At 40.7% G+C, this 22,666-nt stretch overlaps 1 protein-coding gene across 2 annotated transcripts in view; it reads left to right on the forward strand.

Annotated features, from left to right (window-relative positions):
* The window catches only part of PIEZO2 (piezo type mechanosensitive ion channel component 2), a 479,685-nt gene that overhangs the window by 64,273 nt on the left and 392,746 nt on the right, over window positions 1-22,666 (forward strand). For both annotated transcript variants that reach the window (XM_055368035.2, XM_031003780.3), the window contains exon 2: window positions 18,584-18,679. In XM_055368035.2, the coding sequence (XP_055224010.1) occupies window positions 18,584-18,679 (96 nt within the window). The remainder of the gene's footprint in view (window positions 1-18,583; window positions 18,680-22,666) is intronic.

Genomic DNA, 22,666 nt, shown 5'->3' on the forward strand with positions numbered 1-22,666 from the left:
TGCTAAGGGTAAATCAAATCAAATCACATAGGGATCCACACTCAAACCAACTCCATGTATTCAAGCGGGAGGGATGAGAGAGGAGGAAGCCCGTGGGAGGTGAGGAAAGGGGGCCTCCATGGTGAGGGCTGGAGCTTTGCATTCTGGCTACACAACCCGTTCCTCCTGGGATCACTTGATCTCTCTTATCTCCTGTTTCTTCCTTCCCTAAAAGAAGAATGATGCCAGTTCCTACTTCACAGGACTGTACTGGAACTCACCTGAAAGAAGGGCTTGTAGCCTAATAGTGCTAGCAGGTTACTGTCCGTGGCACCCGGCACATGCCCTACAAAATGTGATTGATTCAACAAAGGATGATAAAGAAAACATTTAATTCTACCAGATATCAAATAAGTAGAGTCCCTTTCCTGCCTCTCCTTTCTCTCTCTCTCCTTTTTTTTTTTTTTTTTTTTTTTTGAGACGGAGTTTCACTCTTTTGCCCAGGCTGGAGTAAAATGATGTGATCTTGGCTCACTGCAGCCTCCACCCCCCGGGTTCAAGTGATTCTCCTGCCTCAGCCTCCCGAGTAACTGGGATTACAGGCACCCACCACCACGCCTAGCTAATTTTTGTATTTTTAGTAGAAACAGGGTTTTGCCATATTGGCCAGGCTGGTCTTGAACTCCTGACCTCAGTTGGTCAGCCCGCCTTGGCCTCCCAAAGTGCTGGGATAACATGCATGAGCCCCCACTCCCGGCCCTCTCCTTTCTCTTAATTGAATTGATCGATTATTTAATTAAAATTGACTAAAGAGACTGGTTGTTTTGATATCAAACAAGTATACAGCTGGCTGTCACATGGAAGCTTTCCTGTTCCTTGAACCTTAGTTATGCCTCTAGCCTCGGAGAGCCTAGCGATCTCAGGACAATTTCTGCAAATTTTCTTAGTCTTCTGTCTGAGGATTCCTACTAAGTGTCCTAAATGATTCTGCCTCACATCGGATTAAAGGCAAAACTCTGTGCCCTCAGACTCTTGCACCAAGCCTTTCATGAGTAACTTTCGAAGTTCTGCATGTCACAGGAAGAGCCCACACCGTGCCCTGCAGGGCTGGCACCACCTGAGTGGCTCCCCCTTTGTGTACGGGCTTCTCCTCTCTCTAGTTCCCCTCCATTTCCCCAAGCCACAGCCAGCATCATTTCCTGGAGGAGAGCATTTCTGCCCTTACCTGGACTCCTTCGGATCTCTCATTCTACGCCAAGAATTTACCAAGGAAAACATCCAAACAAATATAGTTCCTCTTCTGAGAGAAATTCTGATCCTGGCCTCTAAGTGAATACAAATATTTCCCTCTTATCATAAAAAACCACAAAGTAGCTTTTTAGAGTAGCTGGACATAAAATGAAGTTAAAACATTTAAGTCATTTGGCCCTATAGTCTTCATCTGTAAAATCAGCATATTCACATTTGCCTAAGAGAAGTCTGTCTTTATACCAGCTTCAGGCAAGGTATGCAAAGGTAGAGAACGGTGATGGATGCTTAGCGTGGGATTCCCGTGGGCCACCCAGAACCGTAAGCAACGGCCTAAGTGAACTCTGCAGAATCAAGAGGTGATGTCCACATCCATAAGGGCAACTTCTGTGAAAGGTGGTGCCACCTCCTACTCACAGGATGCTGCCGAGTCCATCAGTCAGGTGCAGTTGGCATTCCTGCATCCTATGTGTTTAATATAATATGATAGAATCAAATTGTGGTCTTTTCCTTTGAAATGTCGCTCATTACAATCTGGAGAGAGGCATTTTGAGGTACCAGGGTGTACTTTTTAAAGAAAACCGAGAAGACTGGAGTTTGCTTTACTTTGGTTTCCGGGTTGTAATTCTGGGCAATCTGCAGCAAAAATTAACACGTTCTAGATGATAGCAGAGGAAACACACACTCACACATACACACATATACTCTAGTTATTTTTCTGATAAAAAAAACTTTAAGAATTATTTGTTTCTCAGGATTCATTTGTTCCAAGGAAGGGCTAACCAAGTTTTAAAAATATGTGAAACATCACGCCTGTAATCCCAGCACTCTGGGAGGCCGAGGCAGGCAGATCATGAGGTCAGGAGATCAAGACCATCCTGGCTAACACGGTGAAACCCCATTTCTACTAAAAATACAAAAAATTAGCCGGGCGTGGTGGCAGGTGCCTGTAGTCCCAGCTACTCGGGAGGCTGAGGCAGGAGAATGGCATGAACCCGGGAGGCGGAGCTTGCAGTGAACTGAGATCGTGCCACTGCACTCCAGCCTGGGTAACAGAGCAAGTCTCTGTCTCAAAAAAAAAAAAAAAAAGAAAAAAAGAAAAAAATATGTATCTATGAAACAACCTTAAAATGGTACATATTCGAGTAGAAGAAAATTAGTATTTGTCATACATATTTCCTTTCCCTTGCCATCCTAATTAAGTTGTCAATATAAAGTCTTAATTAGATTTCCTATGTTAGGTCTTACTGATAAAGTAGCTGCAGCATGCAATTTACCCCAAACTGTTAAAGTTTAGTTTTCAAACTTTCCTCCCCATTTTTGTCTGCAGGAGAAAGAAAAAGAACTGAAGTTGAGGCCGGGCGCAGTGGCTCACTCCTATAATCCCAGCACTTTGGGAGGCTGAGGCGGGTGGATCACCTGAGGTCAGGAGTTCGAGACCAGCCTGACCAATATGGTGAAACCCCGTCTCTACTAAAAATACAAAAATTAACTGGGCATGGTGGCATGTGCCTGTAGTCCCAGCTACTCGGGAGGCTGAGACAGGAGAATCGCTTAAACCTAGGAGGTGGAGGTTGCAGTAAGCTGAGACTGCACCACTGCACTCCAGCCTGGGCAACAGAGCAAGACTCCATCTTAAAAAAAAAAAAAAAAAAAAGAAAAGTTGAGTTGAGTAGGGTGTGTTTGCTTTCAAATGGCCAGTGGGAAACTTTTGGTCTCAGTTCAGAGTTTTTCTTTGCTTCCCTCTGCACAGAGCTCCCCAAGCTAGGCATCCAAGCCTGGCCCACAGATCATGCTGGGTTAGCACTGGGAACTCGGTCCCTCTGGCTGAGAAGTGGCCCCAGGATGGCTCAGGAGGTCAGTGAAATCATGGCAATGCATCCCATGTGTTAGTTAAGCACTTCTGATGGAACTAGCTTTTATTAATGTTTAAAAAAATTATACATGGTTTAGTTCGATTTTTGTGAAGTTACCTTGAGGCTTAGGATATCAATGGACTTGCTTGACTGGGATTACAATTTTGATTTCCTCTTCTCCTGGCTGCCCACTGGGACTCATGCGATAAGTTTCCATGTTTCCTAATGATTGGCATTGGAAAGTGTATTTTTCCACTTTCTTTGTATATATGGTTAATAAATATCTTTCTTACCGCTGCAAGCTGACCAAAGCCTCAAAGCGTCTGCTGTGGTTAAATAGAATTTGCATTGAATGTATTTGTAAGAAAAACATGGTTAAGGCTTGGAGCTTAGCTTCACACACCTTTGCCTTTCAAAAGAACCTCCCTGGGCTTAAGTTCTTGTGGCAGAAAGAGGTTCATGACTCAGGAAACTTTCTTGTTTCTTGCCTCTTTCTGGATGCCTAAGTGGAAATTATTACCCAAATATTATTTTTCCAGCACTTTCATCAAATTCCTTTTTAATATTGTTATTGTAGCCATGTCATTATGTTAGCCAGATGGTATGTTGCAGAATAACCAGTTTGGTGAAGCTATTGGACATTGACTCCATTGGTCAGGTGTGATAACTTTTCTCTGATATCTCTGCTTTATTTATTTATTTATTTATTTATTGACAGAGCCTTGCTCTGTCGCCAGGCTGGAGTGCAGTGGCACGATCTTGGCTCACCGTGACCTCCGCCTCCCGAGTTCAAGCGATTCTCCTCCCTCAGCCTCTCAAGTAGCTGGGACTACAGGCACATGCCACCACACCCGGCTAATTTTTGTATTTTTAGTAGAGACGGGGTTTCACCGTGTTGGCCAGGATAGTCTTGATCTCCTGACCTCATGATCTGCCCGCCTCGGTCTCCCAAAGTGCTGGGATTATAGGCTTGAGCCCCGCACCTGGCCTGATGCCTCTGTTTTTGAGGGCCAAGGAAGGTAACCCCTTTATTCCTTTATTCATTCTGCACTATCATCACAGGCTTATTACGTGCAAGGCACTATGCTAGTTTCTCTGAGGACACAGCAGTGGCAAAGCCCTACTCTTAAGGGGGTTACAATCTAATCAAGGAAGTAGCATGTATAGATGGTGAAATTCTACAAGGCCATATGTAATGATGTCGTAAGAGTGTTAAAACCAAAATGCTATGGGTATTCTGAGGTGGAAGAGACAACTTTTTCCTTAGATTTAATTTTATTTTGTAAATACAAAATACACACATAGGCATCGTGAAAAACTTTAACATGATAAAGATAAAAAGCCACAGTTTTCCCTCCTTCAGTTCTTCTTAGAAGCAACTACTGTTAATAGTCTGTTATTTTTATAGGTGTTTTCTGTGTAGATGAGAGAGGTAGCAGTGTGGAGTGGTTAGGAGTGGGGATCTGGAGACAGCCTGACTGGGATTAGTTCCCAGTTTTTCCTTGACACTGGACAATGTGTGCGTCCTTCTGAGCCTTACTTCCTCTAAATGGTGGATATTGACCATATATACCTAATAGGTCAGTCCTACTATAAACAATTTGACAACCTAGTTTTTTTACTTGTTGCATTGTGAACATCATTCCATGCCCAGGTACACTGCAACAGTCATTCTTTGTAACTGTTGCACAGAATTCCCATTGCATGATAATCCTTACTGAATTATTCCTTTTTTGGTAGACATGCTTTTTTATTCAGAAAATGTTACTTTTCTTTACGGTTATGAGGGCATTCTGAGAGAGGAGACAAATATTTGAGCTAATTTGAAGGATGCTTATGAATTTGTGGTTTACTGTTGGGCAGGGGGCATTCCAGGTTGGCAAAGAAACAGGCAGGAATTAATTTATTCTTTCAGTAAATATTTACTGAATGCTTACTGTGTGCAGAAATGGAGTAGAGACTGGAGTAATCAGTAATGAACAGGAAACAGCTCCTGTTCCAAAGTGGCCTAGGGCCTGTTGATAAACATATTTGAGGAATCACTAATAGGGGAGTTTGGCTAGAATTGGAGGTGCATTTAAAAGGGTACGTTGTTGCTAGACTTTTTCAAGTGATAGGCCAAGAGTGGTGGGTTCTGTAACCTACTTGTCCCCCAGTAAAAGTTTGCCAAGTGGTCTAGCAAAGATATTTGTGGAGGTTAACTTAGCCTCTATGGAATTTTGACTTAAACCATCCATCTTAACTCACAGGGGCTCTTGAGTCATACCTACTTTTTGGAAGTAGACGCTGATACCAAAGCAGCCTCACTTCAGGAGAAAGCAGGGAGAGTTGTGAAATATTATGCACCATTTAGTAAATATATGGTGGAACGATGGGCCAGGGAAAGTGAAACAACATCTATGCCTGGGTTTAGGAGACCTGAGATTTTTTAAATCTAGTGATCACAAAATCAAACAATCTCAAGTTCATGAGCTGATGGAAACACCTATAGTGAGCTCAAAAATGTTATTGGAATACTTACTCTAATTTTCTGAATAAAGGATGCCACCAGCAATTTTTTAACCACCATAACTTTCTAAGGTATGACGCTGTGGTGTAGACTGAAAAGAAGGGTAATAGAGCAGAAGGCTGAGGCAGCCTGGGAAACATCTCTTTAGACTGGTCCGTGCAAGGATTCTTTTTCGCCCCTCTCCATTCTCAGTAACACAGACTCTGTGATTCGACGAAATGTAAGGCCAAAGACGCTGAGTAGGTAGAGACTGAAGAGATCTGGCAAAAGAGGTTCATTTTGAGGCATTCATCCAATTCATTGCTATTTGGATGTTGCTCTGGGAGCGAGGTTTTCACACTGCGGTCAGAGGCCGCATGTGTCTCATTAGTGTGGTATCATAAGCATAATCCCCAGACAGAGTCCAAGGCTGAATTCATGCCATAAAAGGTGTGTCTACTTCTCCAGCAACAGAAATATTTGAAAGCAAAAGCGATAGTTCCATATATGTCAGGGAAGAGGATGTTCCCAGGAAGAAGCAGACAATGTCAAAGTAAACTCATCAAGATAAAACAGTAATTTTAATCAATTTACGGCTGTATTAGTTGTTAAGATGTAATGTTGGGTCGCATCATGTGCTGGAGATAGAAGAAATAGGACTGCATTATAGTTAGTTGAATTGATTTCTTTTCGTGTTAATGCACACCTCAGTCCAAGGCGGATGCTGCCAAGAATAATATAGAATATTCTAAAGTCTACAGTAAAAGTCTACAAAAAATTCTATTTTTACTAAGTTCTTGAAAGTAGGAAACTGTGGCAGGCAGTAAATTAATCCTGTTATAAAAAGCCACTGCTGCTTACATAAAGCCCATACAAGTGTGTGTGTGGTGTGTGTATGTGTGTGTGGTGTGTGTATGTGTGTGTGTGGTGAGTGTGTGTGTATGTGTGTGTATGGTGTGTATATGTGTATGTGTTTGTGTGTGTGTATGTTTGTTTTTGTGTGTGTGGTGTGTGTGTGTGTGTGTGCGTGCACATGCATGTGTTTTTGCGTGTGTGTGTGTGTGTGTTGTGGCCTTGGCTGTCGCCCCTTTTTCCATTGCTGTTTCCAGTTGCTTAGGGATGAGCATTTGGCATTTGAATGTCAGGGGACTGAATAAGATTGAAACTGATTTCTCTTGTTTGTGAAAATGAAAAATGACACTTATGCTCTACTTTCTAACACAGTCTAGTAAGCCATTCCCACTTTATTTTATGTTGAACTGAACGTGTTAGTATCTACCTGTTTTTGACATATAGAACTACCAAGGTCAGTGGTTCAAAGTTTAAAAGTACTGATATTAATGAAAATGGAGGGACAACTTCCCAAACTTGAAATCTCTATGAATCTATAAAGAGAGAACTTCTGAAACAGGCTGGAGTGCAGTGGTGCGATCACAGCTCACTGCAGCCTCGAACTCCTGGGCTCAAGCAATCCTCCCACCTCAGTCTCCCATGTAGAGTAGCTGGGACTATAGGCATGCACCACCATGCCCAGCTAGTTTTTTCTTTTTTTGTGTGGAGATGGGGGTCTCACTATGTTGCCCAGGTTGGTCTCAAATTCCTGGTCTCAAGCAATCCTCCTGCCTCTGCCTCCCAAAGTGCTGGGATTGCAGGCATGAGCCACCACACCTGGCCTGATTAGTGATTTCTAAATCAGCAAATACCATGACACAAACCAAAGCAAGCTACCAAGTCCTCCAGTCTACAAATGCTAACTCTTCACTTCCATAGATGACAAAGCCACTAAGATGAGCAGGCTAATAAGCAGTTTTAATATTTGACCTTTTCTTAGCTCCCAGTTGGCCCCCTAATTATTCTTATTCATCTTAATGGTAAGAGAGCAAGTTTTATTTTGGTAGGCTTAGGAACTGTGGATTTCAATGAAGGGCTCTTTATATTCATAATGAAATAGGTCTAATTTCAAGTATAATTTGTCTGATAGTTTAAGAAATTATGTATGAGCATAAAAGCTTTATTTCCTCATTTGCAATTATGAGAGGCAATGTGTGGTGCTATTCTGTCAGATCAGAGACAATTATGGAAGATAAACATGGCTAAACTTGAACACAAGGATTTGGGTTTTAAGTACAACTTTGTATGGGTGCGCTTGTAAGATGATGAAGAACATATTAAAAGATATTTCAAAGGAGGAAGAAGCACTGCTATTCTTTCATTAAAATTATGCAAACTGTGTTCAATCAGGATGAATTTAGAAAACTCAGTGAAACTTTTAATACTGTTATTAATATTTGATATGACATACTGTTTAATACTGTTACTAATATTTGATATGAAATTATATATGTACTGTTACTAATATATGATGTGAAGTTATATATATACTGCTTAATACTGTTGCTAATATTTGACCTGATAAGTGTATATGTTAACATAGATAACAGAATCCTACCTTTGTATACTAAATTAAAAGGCAACAAATTTTTAAACTAATGGCCAAAAAAAAACAAACTAAGATCTTAGTAATCATCTGTTCCAACTCATAGTTTACAAATAGTATCTCCAGTTGTTTGGAAAAAGCAGAAAATTCAGATCAAAGTCTTTTTTCCTTTATAAATAAGATGGTTTTACTGGATTTTTTTTCCTTAGATTGGTTTCAAAGTTTTAGGAAATTGAGTAGTAGTTATGATTTTCTAATACAAGTCCTTATAATCTATTATCTTGTAAAAGTCTTGTTTTCCTTTAGGCTTTACCCTAAAATCACATTCTTTTAAATAATTTATTTAATGAAATTAATGTAGAATACAATGTTTCTGTGTTTCTCTTTCCTGAAGTGTGAGGAATACTTGACTGATCAGTTCAGCGTTGTGCTGACACACTGCAGCAATGTCAGCCTTCACACATTTCAGAATAAAAATGTAATGTTAAAACATGACTAAATGGGAGAGCATATTTTCTTATTTGAAATATATCTGTAGGCCGGGCACGGTGGCTCACGCCTGTAATCCCAGCACTTTGAGAGGCCGAGGCGGGCAGCTCACAAGGTCAGGAGATCCAGGCCATCCTGGATAACACAGTGAAACCCCGTCTCTACTAAAAATACAAATTAGCCGGGCGTGGTGGTGGGCACCTGTAGTCCCAGCTACTCGGGAGGCTGAGGCAGGAGAATGGTGTGAACCTGGGAGGCAGAGCTTGCAGTGAGCGGAGATCGCGCCACTGCACTCCAGCCGGGGCGACAGAGCGAGAATCTGTCTCAAAAAAAAAAAAAAAAAAAAAAAAGAACTATATCTCTATTAGCCTTTCCTGTCACACATATGCGAGCACATTTCGGTGTGCATAAAGAATCTGACGCAGGTGCTACGTGATAAGAATACGTATGTAAGGATATGTCTTGCCTTTCTGAATGGTGGTGGGAGAGACTGGCATTGTCCTTCTTGAAGAAATAATTTTTGTAACTTTCTGTAGGAAGCACCTGGGACAAGACCGCCAGTGGGCACGGAGGTGAGACTAGACGGGGAGAGGAAGAGAATGTTCTTGTCTCGACTGTCTGCTGCTCTAAAGCATCACTGTTTGAGACATTTACGGTTTCAACCGGATGTAAAACACAGAGTAGATAATGGGGGAAAGAATTCTACACTGATAGACAATGAATCAGGTGACATAACAGCCTTTTTCCTTTCTCTCATTTCTTTGACAGGTTTGCTTCCTCAGGAAAATATCTATGGTTGTTTAATTTTTTTTTTCTGCTCTATTGTAAATACTTTGTAGCTATTTCTCTTTTTTTCTATTCATAAAATAACCATAATTTTGAAAGAATGTCCTTTTAAAAGCAATCAGTTGCTTCAGCGTACAGAAAGAAAATTATTAAAGATACAAACAATTTCTAGAATTACTGGACCGACAGAACTGTTTTGTCAGTTCGTTTTAAAGTTGCTTATTCGGAGTAATGTTTACCTATCTACTGCTGTGGCAACTGTTAAAATAAACAAAGCTCCTTGAGGCAATAAAGAGCATTTAAAACACACTTAGTAGAAATGGAGGTTCTAAACATTTAAGGCACTGTTGCCTAGGCCATTAAGAGTGAGACCTTGTTTGGCCTTGCTAAAGGGATAAAGGAACTGGGAGGGCACATCTTGACGAAAATTTAGCTCTGAGAGCACTTACCTTTAATAGCATAATCTAAAATTACTGCCTTGAGCTACTATAGAATGGTAAATTAAAGTGTGTGTAAACCTCTCTGTGATCATAGTGCAGTAGCAGGAAAATTATTCTATATCTATTGCAACATAAGTATTTTTACAAATGTTATGTGGCCACCTTAACCACTTCATATTTGCAAGAGATTTTCCCCCTTTCTATACTGACACATTGTAAATTGTCAAAGTCAAATCGATCATTTTTCCTACTTCTTGAGTTTTTTCCAAATTGCACACCATGTTTCATCTTTAGAAAATAAAACTCATGAATGAGGCAAGTCCAAGTGTTTACGATTCACATGGCAGTGTTAATGTTTATAAAGCACTTCACTTGATAACTTGTTATCTCAGTTTTTGATTGTGAGTTCTTCAGGCCTGGAAAGGTCTTTTGTTTGGGGAATTACTGTCAGCTCTTGTATAATTCTGGATGGTTAAAACCGGGTACAAATAGTGGAAACTACAGTGCTAAAGCACCTTAGCTAAAGCAAATCATCTTTTTCCTTTAAACACATTGACCTGCATTTTTCTTGTTCTGTCAACGGTAACATTGTTGCTGCCAGAGGATGAAGGTACAGCTCCCTGAGAATCCACCAAGAAAGGTGGGGTATCAGGGGACATTGTGCAGTGAGAATATGGTCGCTCGTTATGAAAAGGAATGAATGTGCTTTAAATGTCTCCAGATCTTGAACAAAGGCAATATCACACTTGATAAAGAAGCAGTTATTGGCTGGGCGCGGTGGCTCACACCTGTAATCCTAGCACTTTGGGAGGCTGAGGCGGGCGGATCATGAGGTCAGGAGTTCAAGACCATCCTGGCTAATACAGTGAAACCCCATCTCTACTAAAAATACAAAAAATTAGCCGGGCATGGTGGCATGCGCCTGTTGTCCCAGCTACTCAGGAGGCTGAGGCAGGAGAATCATTTGAACCCAAGAGGTGGAGGTTGCAGTGAGCCGAGATTGCGCCACTGCACTCCAGCCTGGGTGACAGAGCCAGACTCCGTCTCAAAAGAAAAAAGAAAAAAAAGCAGTTGTTATTTGTCTTCTAAGTCCTTTCTAGCTTGAATGTGATGTGCCATATTGCCAAGTTCAAAGGCATATTTTGCCCTAGATGGAGATAACTCACTTAAATAATAGCATTTAAAGCCCTCGTAGTTTTGGATAACTTTTGGGTAGCATCTTCACATACATCAAGTAAAATTGTGACTGTCATCTGTCAAATGGGATGATTTCAAATGAAAAGTAAGTGAAGCTGGATTTTTGGAGGTGGTTTATTTTTTATTTATTTTATTTATTTTTTAGTTTGTGCACTAGTTATCTATTGCTGCATACAAATTGCTGCATACATTTAGCAGCTTAACAAAACAAACACCATCTCAGAGTTCTTAGGAGTCAGAGCTCCAGGTGTGGCTTGGCTGGATCCTCTGGCGCAGTGTCTCTTGCGGCTGCAATCCAGGGGCACTCAAGTGAGCAAGTTGTCAGAGCAGGACCTGCCTCCAAGCTGACTCGGGTGGCTTTTGGGTGGAAATCTCAGTCCTTTGCCACATGGGCCTCTCTGAAGGACACATGTAGCACAGCAGCTGGCTTCCCGCGGGGTGAGCAAGGGAGAGGGGACGCTCAAGACAAGCCTTAGCCCTTTTGTAGCTTAGCTGTGGAAGTGGTGCCCCAATACTTTTACTGTATTCTGTTCATTATAAGTGAGGCTCTAGCTACAGCCCACACTCAAGAAGAGGTGATTGCACAAATGGATGTGAACACAAGGAGATGGGGACCACTGGGGGTGGTTTTAGAGGCTGCCCACCACCCTGGGCCACCCTTGTCCTCTCCATAGCTTGTTGGACTTTGCTATAAATAATGGTAACTAGAAGGTTGTGATGTGGGAAACCAAGACCAGGCTCTGTTCTCCCGCCTCCGAAGTTAATCATAGGAAATCTTCCTTAATATATGTATTTTGATTGCAAATAATATAAAGCCTTACATAGCAAAGTTATAAAAATTTGAAACAACAACATACACACAGAGCATTTGCCATCATGTTCACAGAGGGCCCTGTGCTAAGTGCAGAGGGTGCGTGAAGGGGTCTGAGGCAATATCACACTTGATAAAGAAGCAGTTGTTGCCTGGGGGCGGTGGCTTATACCTGTAATCCTAGCCCGGCCTTGACCTTACTGAGCCCTTGACATTTCACTGGTGAGAAAGATACACAGAATAAGGATGTGGTATGGTGGTGAGGTCATGCGCTTCTTGAAGACAGCACAGACTCAGGATCCCAACTGCAGTGGTGCAAACCTCAGCCAGGCTACATAGCTGTACCCACTGGGCCTGCTTCTTCACATGTAAAAAGAAATAAAAGACTTTTGTAAAATGATGATAATAACTACAAGAGTTAATTGATGTGAAATGCATAGATCCAGGCTTGACACACAGTAAGCACATTAGTATGAGCTATTACTAACATAAATGAATAGTTACATGCACTATGCATGCTCTTTAAGATGGTACGATCATATGAGCGACTTTTATTCTTCTTTTGACCCAGAAATTCACAGAATTAGGTAATTTTATGTCCAACATGGATTAACATTAAAAAATCTCACCTAGGCTAAAAAAAAGAGAAATGTTCTATTTATTACATTTTTATTTGGGGGCCATGTCAATTGGGGTGATTTTATTGCCACCAGAAATTCTGCATACCTTGATACCCTTCGGTTTCTTTTAGATCAAGCTGTTTTCATTTTGTTTTTATTCATTCATTCATTTTGTAAGCATGATCCCCTACTCTGGAGCAGATACAGTAATGGGTACAGAGATGACAGAGATAACAAAGATTCTACCCTACTGAAGGGCCCCACTGACGTAGAAGTACATGCAAGGGGTGCTGGATGAGACATACGCTTGAGGGGGCACCAGGGACTAAGAAATCTCTTTTGGAGGAGGGTATGGTCCTGGACAGCTTCCAGGAGGGAAAGCATGTGAGCTGTGCAGGAAGATGCCTGATGCAGAAAGGACAGGGCAGATGCAGGTGATGTAGTTTTGCAGTAGCATGGAGCGCAGGATGGGCACGGGTGGGAAATTGGAGCTGCTAGCAGAGCAGGAGCCAGGCAGCCCCAAACCCAGGGGAAGAATGATCACTTCCATGGCCACTCAGAGGGAAAACCAAAGTCCCTGGAGCCCTTGCAAGGCCTGGCATGATCCGGCCTCCTGGAGGCCTCTGCTTGCACACTGGGCTCTTTGGGGCTGTCTTCCATGAGTTGGAAGGGTCAGGCTTGCTTCCAGTTTGCCTGAGTGCTTCTCCTATGGGAATTGACAGGAATCGCTCACTCAGCTCATCACCTCCCTCACCTCTGGGCTTCAACCCCACTTTCCCCTGCAAGCCTCCCTTCCCCTAGGCTGCAGCCTTCCCTTCTCTGGCTGGACTTCTTGTGGACATAGCACTTCCTTTCCAACATACCACATGCTTTGCCTTTGACTATGCCCATTGTTCACTACTGTCTCCCCACCAGAACGTCAGCTCCTAAAGGCAGGGTACAACCTCTCATTTCCGTTTTGCTCTCTGATGTAGCCCAAACACCTGGGACAACGCCCATCACACAGTGTGTGCTCACTACATGTTTGTTGGCAGATGAATGACCAAATGTCTCTACAATGTTCTGTAAAAGACTTCAACTCTGGATGAGAAATAAGCAGGAGAGAAAAAGCAGCTGGAAAGAGAATCCGAGCTTGTGTTCTTGTTCTTGTTCTTGTAGATCACCTATATTTGCCTGTCACTCCAATCTGTGGTGTGAACATTTCTTTCTGCTTTGAATCTTTAAGAAAGGAGGTTGGGATGTGGGGACTGGTGTAGAAAGCAACAAATATGTGCATGACTCCTTTGGGATAAAAAGAACTTCTTTTCGATTCCTGTTCTCTTCTCCCATGCATTTTGCTTTATTGCATTTTTATTGCAATAAAATTATTGCATTTTTATTGCAATAAAATTATTGCATTTTGCTTCTTTCCTCGCTGACTTCTAGAATCAGCCATGGAAGCAGGCACCACGGGTTCTAATGCAGACCCTTGCCTGGAGTGTGCTATGCTCCTGTTGTCCGCATTCTGAGATTAGTGCTTCTTGATCTGGTCTTCTTGTCTGGGTACCTGTCACTCGCATCCTGATGTGTCCCCTCAGCCTGGACTGCGCCCTAGTCCCTGATGCCCAGCACTTCTGTGACCAGGAGCACTTAGGCCCAGTATGTTCCCTGGCGTCCTCTGCTCAGTCTCCCGGGCCTCCCCTTCTTGCTTCCAGCTTCCTGGTTGTGGCAGCATGTTCACTGCACTTCCATAGGTTGACTTCCTTCCTTCTGCGAGGGCCTGCAAGGACATCCTTACCGGCAGTCATGACAGTCTAGTCTCCCTGTTGCAGTGGACTTCTTTTGTGAAAACCTTTCCCTTTGTGAAGCTAGGCTTTCCTGGTTTTTCTCATATCCGTCTCGAATTTTTCTGCTGCTTTTTTCTTTCCTACTTGCCAGTTTGCTTGCCCCCTCTCATCCCACATGTAGGCAGAGCTAAGACAAACACCTGCCTCATTTGTGCCTCTCTTTAGTGTTCTTTCCTTCAGAGAGTTCATTTTTTCTTATTATTTCAACAAACATCTCTGTTCAGGGCTTGATCTCCATGCCCCTTGATACTCACCAAGCAGGAATGTTGACAGTCTGTGGGGTTGGTCCCCTAAGATTATAGTGCTGTATTTTTACTGTACTTTTTCTGTATTTAGATATGTTTAGATACATAAATCCTTACCATTGTATTACAGTTGCCTATAGTATTCAGCACAGTAACATATGCTGCATAGGTTTTTGGCCTAGGAGCAGTAGGCTACACCATATTGTCTAGGCGTGCAGTAGGGCATACCATCTCTGTTTATGTAAGCACACAGTTCCCACAAGGACAAAACTACCTAACAATGCATTTCTCAGAGCATATTGCTGTTGCTAAGAGGTCCATGACTGTATTTGTGTCTTCTTCAATTTCTATTATCAATGTTTTATATTCTTCCATTTATAGGTCTTTCACCTCCTTGGTTAGATTTATTTCTAAGTATTATTTGTAGCTATTGTGAATGGGATTTTTAAAATTTCTTTTTCAGGTAGTTCATTGTTAGCATATAGCAAATACTACTGATTTTCTTGTGTTGATTTTGTATTTTGAAACTTTACTGAATTAATTAGTTCTAACAATTTTTTGGTTGAATCTTTAGGGTTTTCTTAATATAAGATCATGTCATCTGCAAACACAAATTTGCTTTGCCTCTTCCTTTCCAATTTTGATGTATTGATTTCTTTTTCTTGCCTAATTCCTCTGTCTAGGACTTCCCGTACCACATTGAATGGAAGTGTCAAGAGTAGGCATCCTTGTCTTGATTCTGGTCTTAAAAGAAAAGCTTTAAATTGTCATTGTTGAGTGTGATTTTAGCTGTGTGTGTGTTACATATGGCCTTTATTGTGTTGAAGTCCATTTCTTCTATATGTAATTTGTTGAGAATTTTTACCATGAAGGGTGTTGAATTTTGTCAGATAGTTTTTCTGCATCTTTTGAGAAGATATATGGCTTTTGTTCTTCATTCTGTTAATGTGGTGTATCACATTGACAGCTATAGGTATGTTGAACCATTCTTGCATCCCTGGGATAAAGCCCACTTGATCATGATGAAAGAGCCTTTTAATGCATTGCCGAGTGGGGTTTGCTTGCATTTTGTTGAGGACTTGTGCATCTGTGTTCATCAAGGACACTGGCCTGTAATTTTCTTTCCTTGTATTATCCTTGTCTGGTTTTGGTATCAGGGTAGTGATGACCACATAGGATGACTTTGCAAGTATTCCCTCTTCTTTAATTTTCTTGGAAGAATTTGAGAAGAATTGATATTATTTCTCCTTAAATGTTTGGTAGAATTCATGAGGTCCTGGGCTTTTATTTATTTATTCATTTATTTTTGAGGGGAGACTTTTTATCACCAATTCCAATCTCCTTACTTTTTACTAGTCTGCTCAGATTTTTTATTTCTTCATGATTCCATCATGGTAGGTTGTATATTGCTAGGAGTTTATTCATTTCTTATAGGTTATCCAGTTTATTGATGTATAATTGCTCATAGAAATCTCTTATAATCCTTTATACTCATGTGAAATCAGTGGTAATGTCTCCTCTTTCATTTCTAATCTTAATTTTTTGCATCTTCTGTCTTCTTCTGAGTCTAAGGTTTGTGGATTTTATTTCTTTTTAAAAAACCAACTCATAGTTTTGTTGGCCTTTTCTATTGGTTTTCTATTGTCTGTTTCATTTGTTTCTGCTCTGATCTTTATTATTTCTTTCCTTCTACCAACTTTGGGCTTGGTTAGCTTTTCTTTTTCTTGTTCCTTGAGGTGTAATGCTAGGTTGTTTGAGATCTTTCTTCTTTTTTATGTAAGCATTTATTGCTATAAGCTTCTCTCTTAGAACTGCTTTTGCTGGATTCCATAAGTTTTGGTATGTTCTGTGTCCAATTTTGCTAATCCCAAGGTGTTTTCTAATCTCCCTTTTACTTTCTTACTTTCTTCTTTGACTCATTGACTGTTTAGGAGCGTGTTGTTTAATTTCCGTGTATTTGCAAATTTTCTGAAATTCCTCCTGTTTTTGATTTCTAGTTTTGTACCATTGTGGTTGGAAAAGACACTTGATATGATTTCAGTCTTCTTAAAATTGTTGAGACTTATTTTGTGACCTAACTTATGCTCTATTCTGAGAATCCTCCATGTGTGCTTAAGAAGAATGTGTATTCTGCCGGGCGCGGTGGCTCACGCCTGTAATCCCAGCACTTTGGGTGGCCAAGGCAGGCGGATCACGAGATCAGGAGATCGAGACCATCCTGGCTAACACAGTGAAACCCCATCTCCACTAAAAATACGAAAAATTAGCCGGGCGTGTGGCAGATGCCTGTAGTCCCAGTTACTCAGGAGGCTGAGGCAGGAGAATGGCGTGAACCCGGGAGGCGGAGCTTGCAGTGAGCTGAGATTGTGCCACTGCACTCCAGCCTGGGGGACAGAGCAAGACTCCGTCTCAAAACAAACAAACAAACAAACAAACAAACAAACAAAAAAAGAATGTGTATTCTGCTGCTGTTGGATAGAATGTTCTGTATGTGTCTGTTAGATTCATTTGGTCAAAAATGTAGTTTAAGTCTGATGTTTTCTTATTAATTTTCTGTCTGGATAATCTGTCCATTTGTAAAAATGGATATTGAGGTCCCTGCTATTATTACATTGTAGTCTATCTCTTCATTTATATCCATTGATATTTGCTTTATATATGTAGATGTTCCAATCTTGGGTGCATATATATTTACAACCATTACAATTGATTCCTCTACTTCTTTGTCTCATTTTACAGTTCTTAACTTAAAGTCTATTTTATCTGATATAAGTCTAGCTATCCCTGCTGTCTTTTGGTTTTCATTTGCATAGAATATCTTTTTCCATCCTTTCACCTTCAGTCTCTGTGTATTCTTAAATGTGAAGTGAGTTTCTTGCAGGCAGCATATACTTGGGTCTTTAAAAAATTCTTTCATCCAAGCTATGTCTTTTGATTGGATAATTTAATCCATTTACATTCAAGATAATTTTTTTTTTCTTAAAGAAAGTATGCTTACGTTTGCCTTTTATTGCTAGATTTCTCCATTGGCCTAATAGGGCCTAATGGAGGAAAAAATGTTCTTTTTTATTTTTATATATTTAGGGGGTACAAGTGCAGTTTTGTTACATAGATATATTGCCTAGTAGTGAAGTCTGGGCTTTTAGTGTAACCATCACCTAATAGTATACATTGTATTAAGGTAATCATTGGTAGCTAAGGACTTACTACTGTCATTTTGTTTTGTTATTTTCTGACTGTTTTGTACTTCAGTTTGTTCATTTCTTTCTCTCTTGCTGTATTCCTTTGTGATTTGGTGATTTTCTCTAGTGGTGTGCTTCGATTTTGTACTTTTTGTCTACTTTGTATCTACTATAGGTTTTTGCTTTGTGGTGACCATGAGGCTTACATAAAGCATTTTATAGTATCACAGAGTATTTTAAACTGATAGCAACTTAACTTTAATCATATATAAAAAGTCTGCACTAGGCCAGATGAGGTGGCTCACGCCTGTAATCCCATCACTTTGGGAGGCTGAGGTGGGCAGATTACCCGAGGTCAAGAGTTCAAGACCAGCCTGGCCAACATGGCGAAACCCCGTCTCTACCAAAAATATAAAAATTAGCCAGGCGTGGTGGGGTGCACCTGTAATCCCAGCTACTTGGGAGGCTGAGGCAGGAGAATCACTTGAACCCAGGAGGCAGAGGTTGCAGTGAGCTGAGATCATGCCATTGCACTCCAGCCTAGGCAACAGGGCAAAACTCAGTCACAAACAAAAAAACAAAAAGTCTGCACTTTTATAGTCCACCCCCAATAACATTTTATGTGTTTGGTGTCACAATTTACATCTTTTTATACTATGTATCCCTTAAATTATTGTAGCTATTATTATTTTCTTTTACCTATTGTAGCAATTATTATTGTCTTTTACCTTCAGATTTCTTGGTTAGATTTTAAGACCAGTGATGATGTATTTTAATTATCTGTTTCTCGTCATGCTCAACACAGTGATGAACATAGAATAAATACCTAATTTATTACTGTTTAATTGACATATCTATTCAGGGAGTGACACTGTTTGATCCAGTGACATCTGAGACCATCTTTTGTTATGCACCCCTGGTTTTGTCAACCTGCCTTTGTTAATGATCTTCTCACTCTCTTCTCTCTTCCCACCCACAGCATGTGCATTCCGATACAATGGGCTCTCCTTTGTCTACCTTATCTACCTCTTGCTCATTCCTCTGTTCTCAGAACCAACAAAAACGACGATGCAAGGTAAGAGAATTTTGTTATTGTATACCACAGAGTTATACAGTCTGAATGTATTTTGCTGGGCTCCTTGGGATGGCCTTTATCTAATGGCAGAGATGTTATCTATGCAGCAGGGCTAGTATGGCATGGAGTGGGTGTCAAACATCTTAAGAACTACACTAAGTAGAGCTGTATAGAAGTTGTTTGTGATGCATGTTTGTCACTTACACAGTTAACAAATTCCCTATTAGGGCTTCATAGTAAGCATGGCAGTATCACTGGAATGTTTTGGCTAGTTAACACTAACTCAAAGTATTGTCAATAAAATAAGACAAATGGCATGACAACATTGGTACATGCATTTGTCTTTTGGGTTGTGCGGAGAGTGTGGTGGCAATTGGAAGAGGCCGAGCAGTATTTGACATTTCTGAGCCATTTACAGGAGAATGCGGTAGGAAGCTTGGTCCCAGCCATAACTTCGTACATTAGTTGAGGTTTCTTAAATATGTCTCAATAACATAATGAAAGAGAATAATTTGATTTGAAGATGTAGTTCGTCAAGTGTGTTTCTGCAACACTTCAGCTGCCATTCTGGTTACTCTATAAGAACCTGAAGCCATGGAATATAAAGTGGTGACTATAATTTCTGAGGCTCTAATTAGGAAACATGCTCTGGTTTGTGAATTTTTCAACTTGAAGTTCTGTCACAAGTATTAAAATTAAACCACACTGAGTTAATTTAGTAAACTGTCTTTTTTTCAAAACTCTACCGTTATGAGAAGTACAGCCTGTGCCAAATGTCGTAGGTGAGTGCAATGGCCGTATGTTTACATGAAAGGAAAAGGAAGTTGTTTGACCCCATCTATGGAGTGGTGTGGGAAAGGTCACTGGTGATTTCCTTGTTAGTGATGAACTCTTTAGAAAAAGAAGTAAAGACCACGGTGTACACAGAACAACAAATAATGACTCTGTCTTTCCCATTCTCCCTCATTCTCTGTAAACTTCATAAGGCATGTTATGATCATTCATCATAGTAGTTATGACTGCAGATGGCATGTTGATTTTCCTGTCTCTAAATAACAGTAATTCTAAGTCACCTAAATCCTTAATACACAATGCATATAAAGGGTAGAGAAATGTGAGTTTATGCAAATCCTTATAAAACTAAAAATACATTGTTAATGAGACCCCACCCACCACAGCCTCATTCCTAAAGGAATTAGCATAAACAGAATAGTTTCCGGCCTGAGAAACAAGATTATAGCATACAGGCAACTACTATTCTATGGTTTGGAGCTCCTTTTCCAAAGAAAGAAGGTTGTGTGTGCATTCACAATAAAGTGCTTTAAAAATGACTACCTTTATATATCCAATTAAGCTACCTATCACTTTTACATCAGTGTGGCCCTTTATTGTTTTATTTGGAAATCAAGTAACTGGGATTTCCCCCTACATACTTCTGTGACAACCCCTGACATTTTCTTTTTCCCAAACTAACCAGCCCTGAATATGCAGCAATGTCAGACGTGCCAAACAGTTGATGTTTTATGGACATCAGTTCATACTCAGATGTGCCAGGGACTGACACTATCAGGGACATCATAGGTGAAACATAAAATCAAAAGGAAAAAACTTAATCCTCTCTGCATAAAGAAATATCATGAAGTAACAAAATGTTACAAGGTCAGTGCACAAACAGAGCACAAACAGGTGCACAGGCTTCTGCTGGCACTGCTCGTGGTAAAAGAGGAGGGAAGAAGGAGTTGGAAAGGAAAATCCACACACATCCTTCCAGTGAGCATCTGAAAGCAGCATTCAGATGACTTATTTTCCTCTTTCTCCATTTAGCACCAAGAACCATGACTAATATTCAACATAACCTCATTTATCTGTTTGTTTATATAGTTGCAGAGGGGCTCCAAGCAAGGATATCACATTTTTTTCTGAACATGTAGGCAGAACACATGCGTTTCTAAAATCTGTGTTTTGAGGCATCTTGTGTTAGACCAAGCTTGTCCATCCTGGGACCCAGGACAGTTTTGAATGTGGCCCAACACAAATTTCCAAAGTTTCTTAAAACAATATGAGATTTATGCTAGGACTTTTTTTTTTTTTGCTCATCAGATATCATTAGTGTTAGTGTTTCGTGTGGCCCAAGACAATTCTTCTTCCAATGTGGCCAGGGAAGTCAAAAGATTAGACACCCTGGTTAGACATTACTTGTGGTGCAAGGTCCTGTGTGGTGCATGATGGATCTGGAAGAGTGAATGCAGCATGGCTTTCTAGGGAAAACTCAGGTTCAAGCATACTCAGACTTTCCAGTGTGTGTTAATACACATTCTGTGAATTGTATGAAAGTACACTGGCAAACCGAAGGGACTGTCAGCAAGTCCTGCACTCCCTGCTCCCAGGCAGCCTGCAGCTGAAACAATAAGTTTGAATCAGCCTTAGGAGCCTGTTAGGCCACCATATATTGCTGGCAGGATGTGCTAATGCAGACCCCACCTGAACTGGAAGTGGGATTCATACATGTAAGCATGGCTCCGTGGCCCTCTGCCCACCATTTGGTCTGATGAGGTTTTTTTCTTGTGTGACTATTTTTCCAATGTGTATATCCATAGAGGTAGGTGCCCAGGATGTGGAGAATATTAGTCTCATAACTTAGAAGGTGGACCTTTGATGTCATTCTTGGGGCAGTCTTTTTTTTATTATTATACTTTAAGTTTTAGGGTACATGTGCACAACGTGCAGGTTAGTTACATATGTATACATGTGCCATGTTGGTGTGCTGCACCCATTAACTCGTCATTTAACATTAGGTATATCTCCTAATGCTATCCCTCCCCCCTCCCCCCACCCCACAACAGTCCCCGGTGTGTGATGTTCCCCTTCCTGTGTCCATGTGTTCTCATTGTTCAATTCCCACCTATGAGTGAGGACATGTGGTGTTTGTTTTTTTGTCCATGTGATAGTTTGCTGAGAATGGTGGTTTCCAGCTTCATCCATGTCCCTACAAAGGACATGAACTCATCCTTTTTTATAATATGCTGCATATAATATAATACTGCATAGTATTCCATGGCATATATGTGCCACATTTTCTTAATCCAGTCTATCATTGTTGGACATTTGGTTTGGTTCCAAGTCTTTGCTATTGTGAATAGTGCCACAATAAACATACATGTGCATGTGTCTTTATAGCAGCATGATTTATAATCCTTTGGGTATATACCCAGTAATGCGATTGCTGTGTCAAATGGTATTTCTAGTTCTAGATCCCTGAGGAATTGCCACACCGACTTCCACAATGGTTGAACCAGTTTACAGTCCCACCAACAGTGTAAAGGTGTTCCTATTTCTCCATATCCTCTCCAGCACCTGTTGTTTCCTGACTTTTTAATGATTGCCATTCTAACTGGTGTAAGATGGTATCTCGTTGTGGTTTTGATTTGCATTTATCTGATGGCCAGTGATGATGAGCATTTTTTCATGTGTCTTTTGGCTGCATAAATGTCCTCTTTTGAGAAGTGTCTGTTCATGTCCTTCGCCCACTTTTTGATGGGGTTGTTTGTTTTTTTCTTGTAAATTTGTTTGTGTTCATTGTAGATTCTGGATATTAGCCCTTTGTCAGGTGAGTAGATTGCAAAAATTTTGTCCCATTCTGTAGGTTGCCTGTTCACTCTGATGGTAGTTTCTTTTGCTGTGCAGAGGCTCTTTAGTTAAATTAGATTCCATTTGTCAATTTTGGCTTTTGTTGCCATTGCTTTTGGTGTTTTAGACATGAAGTCCTTGCCCATGCCTATGTCCTGAATGTTATTGCCTAGGTTTTCTTCTAGGGTTTTTATGGTTTTAGGTCTAACATTTAAGTCTTCAATCCATCTTGAATTAATTTTTGTATAAAGTGTAAGGAAGGGATCCAGTTTCAGCTTTCTACATATGGCTAGCCAGTTTTCCCAGCACCGTTTATTAAATAGGTAATCCTTTCCCCATTTCTTGTTTTTGTCAGCTTTG

Source organism: Gorilla gorilla, chromosome 17, assembly GCF_029281585.2.
Source record: "Gorilla gorilla gorilla isolate KB3781 chromosome 17, NHGRI_mGorGor1-v2.1_pri, whole genome shotgun sequence".
NCBI classification, from domain to species: domain Eukaryota; kingdom Metazoa; phylum Chordata; class Mammalia; order Primates; family Hominidae; genus Gorilla; species Gorilla gorilla.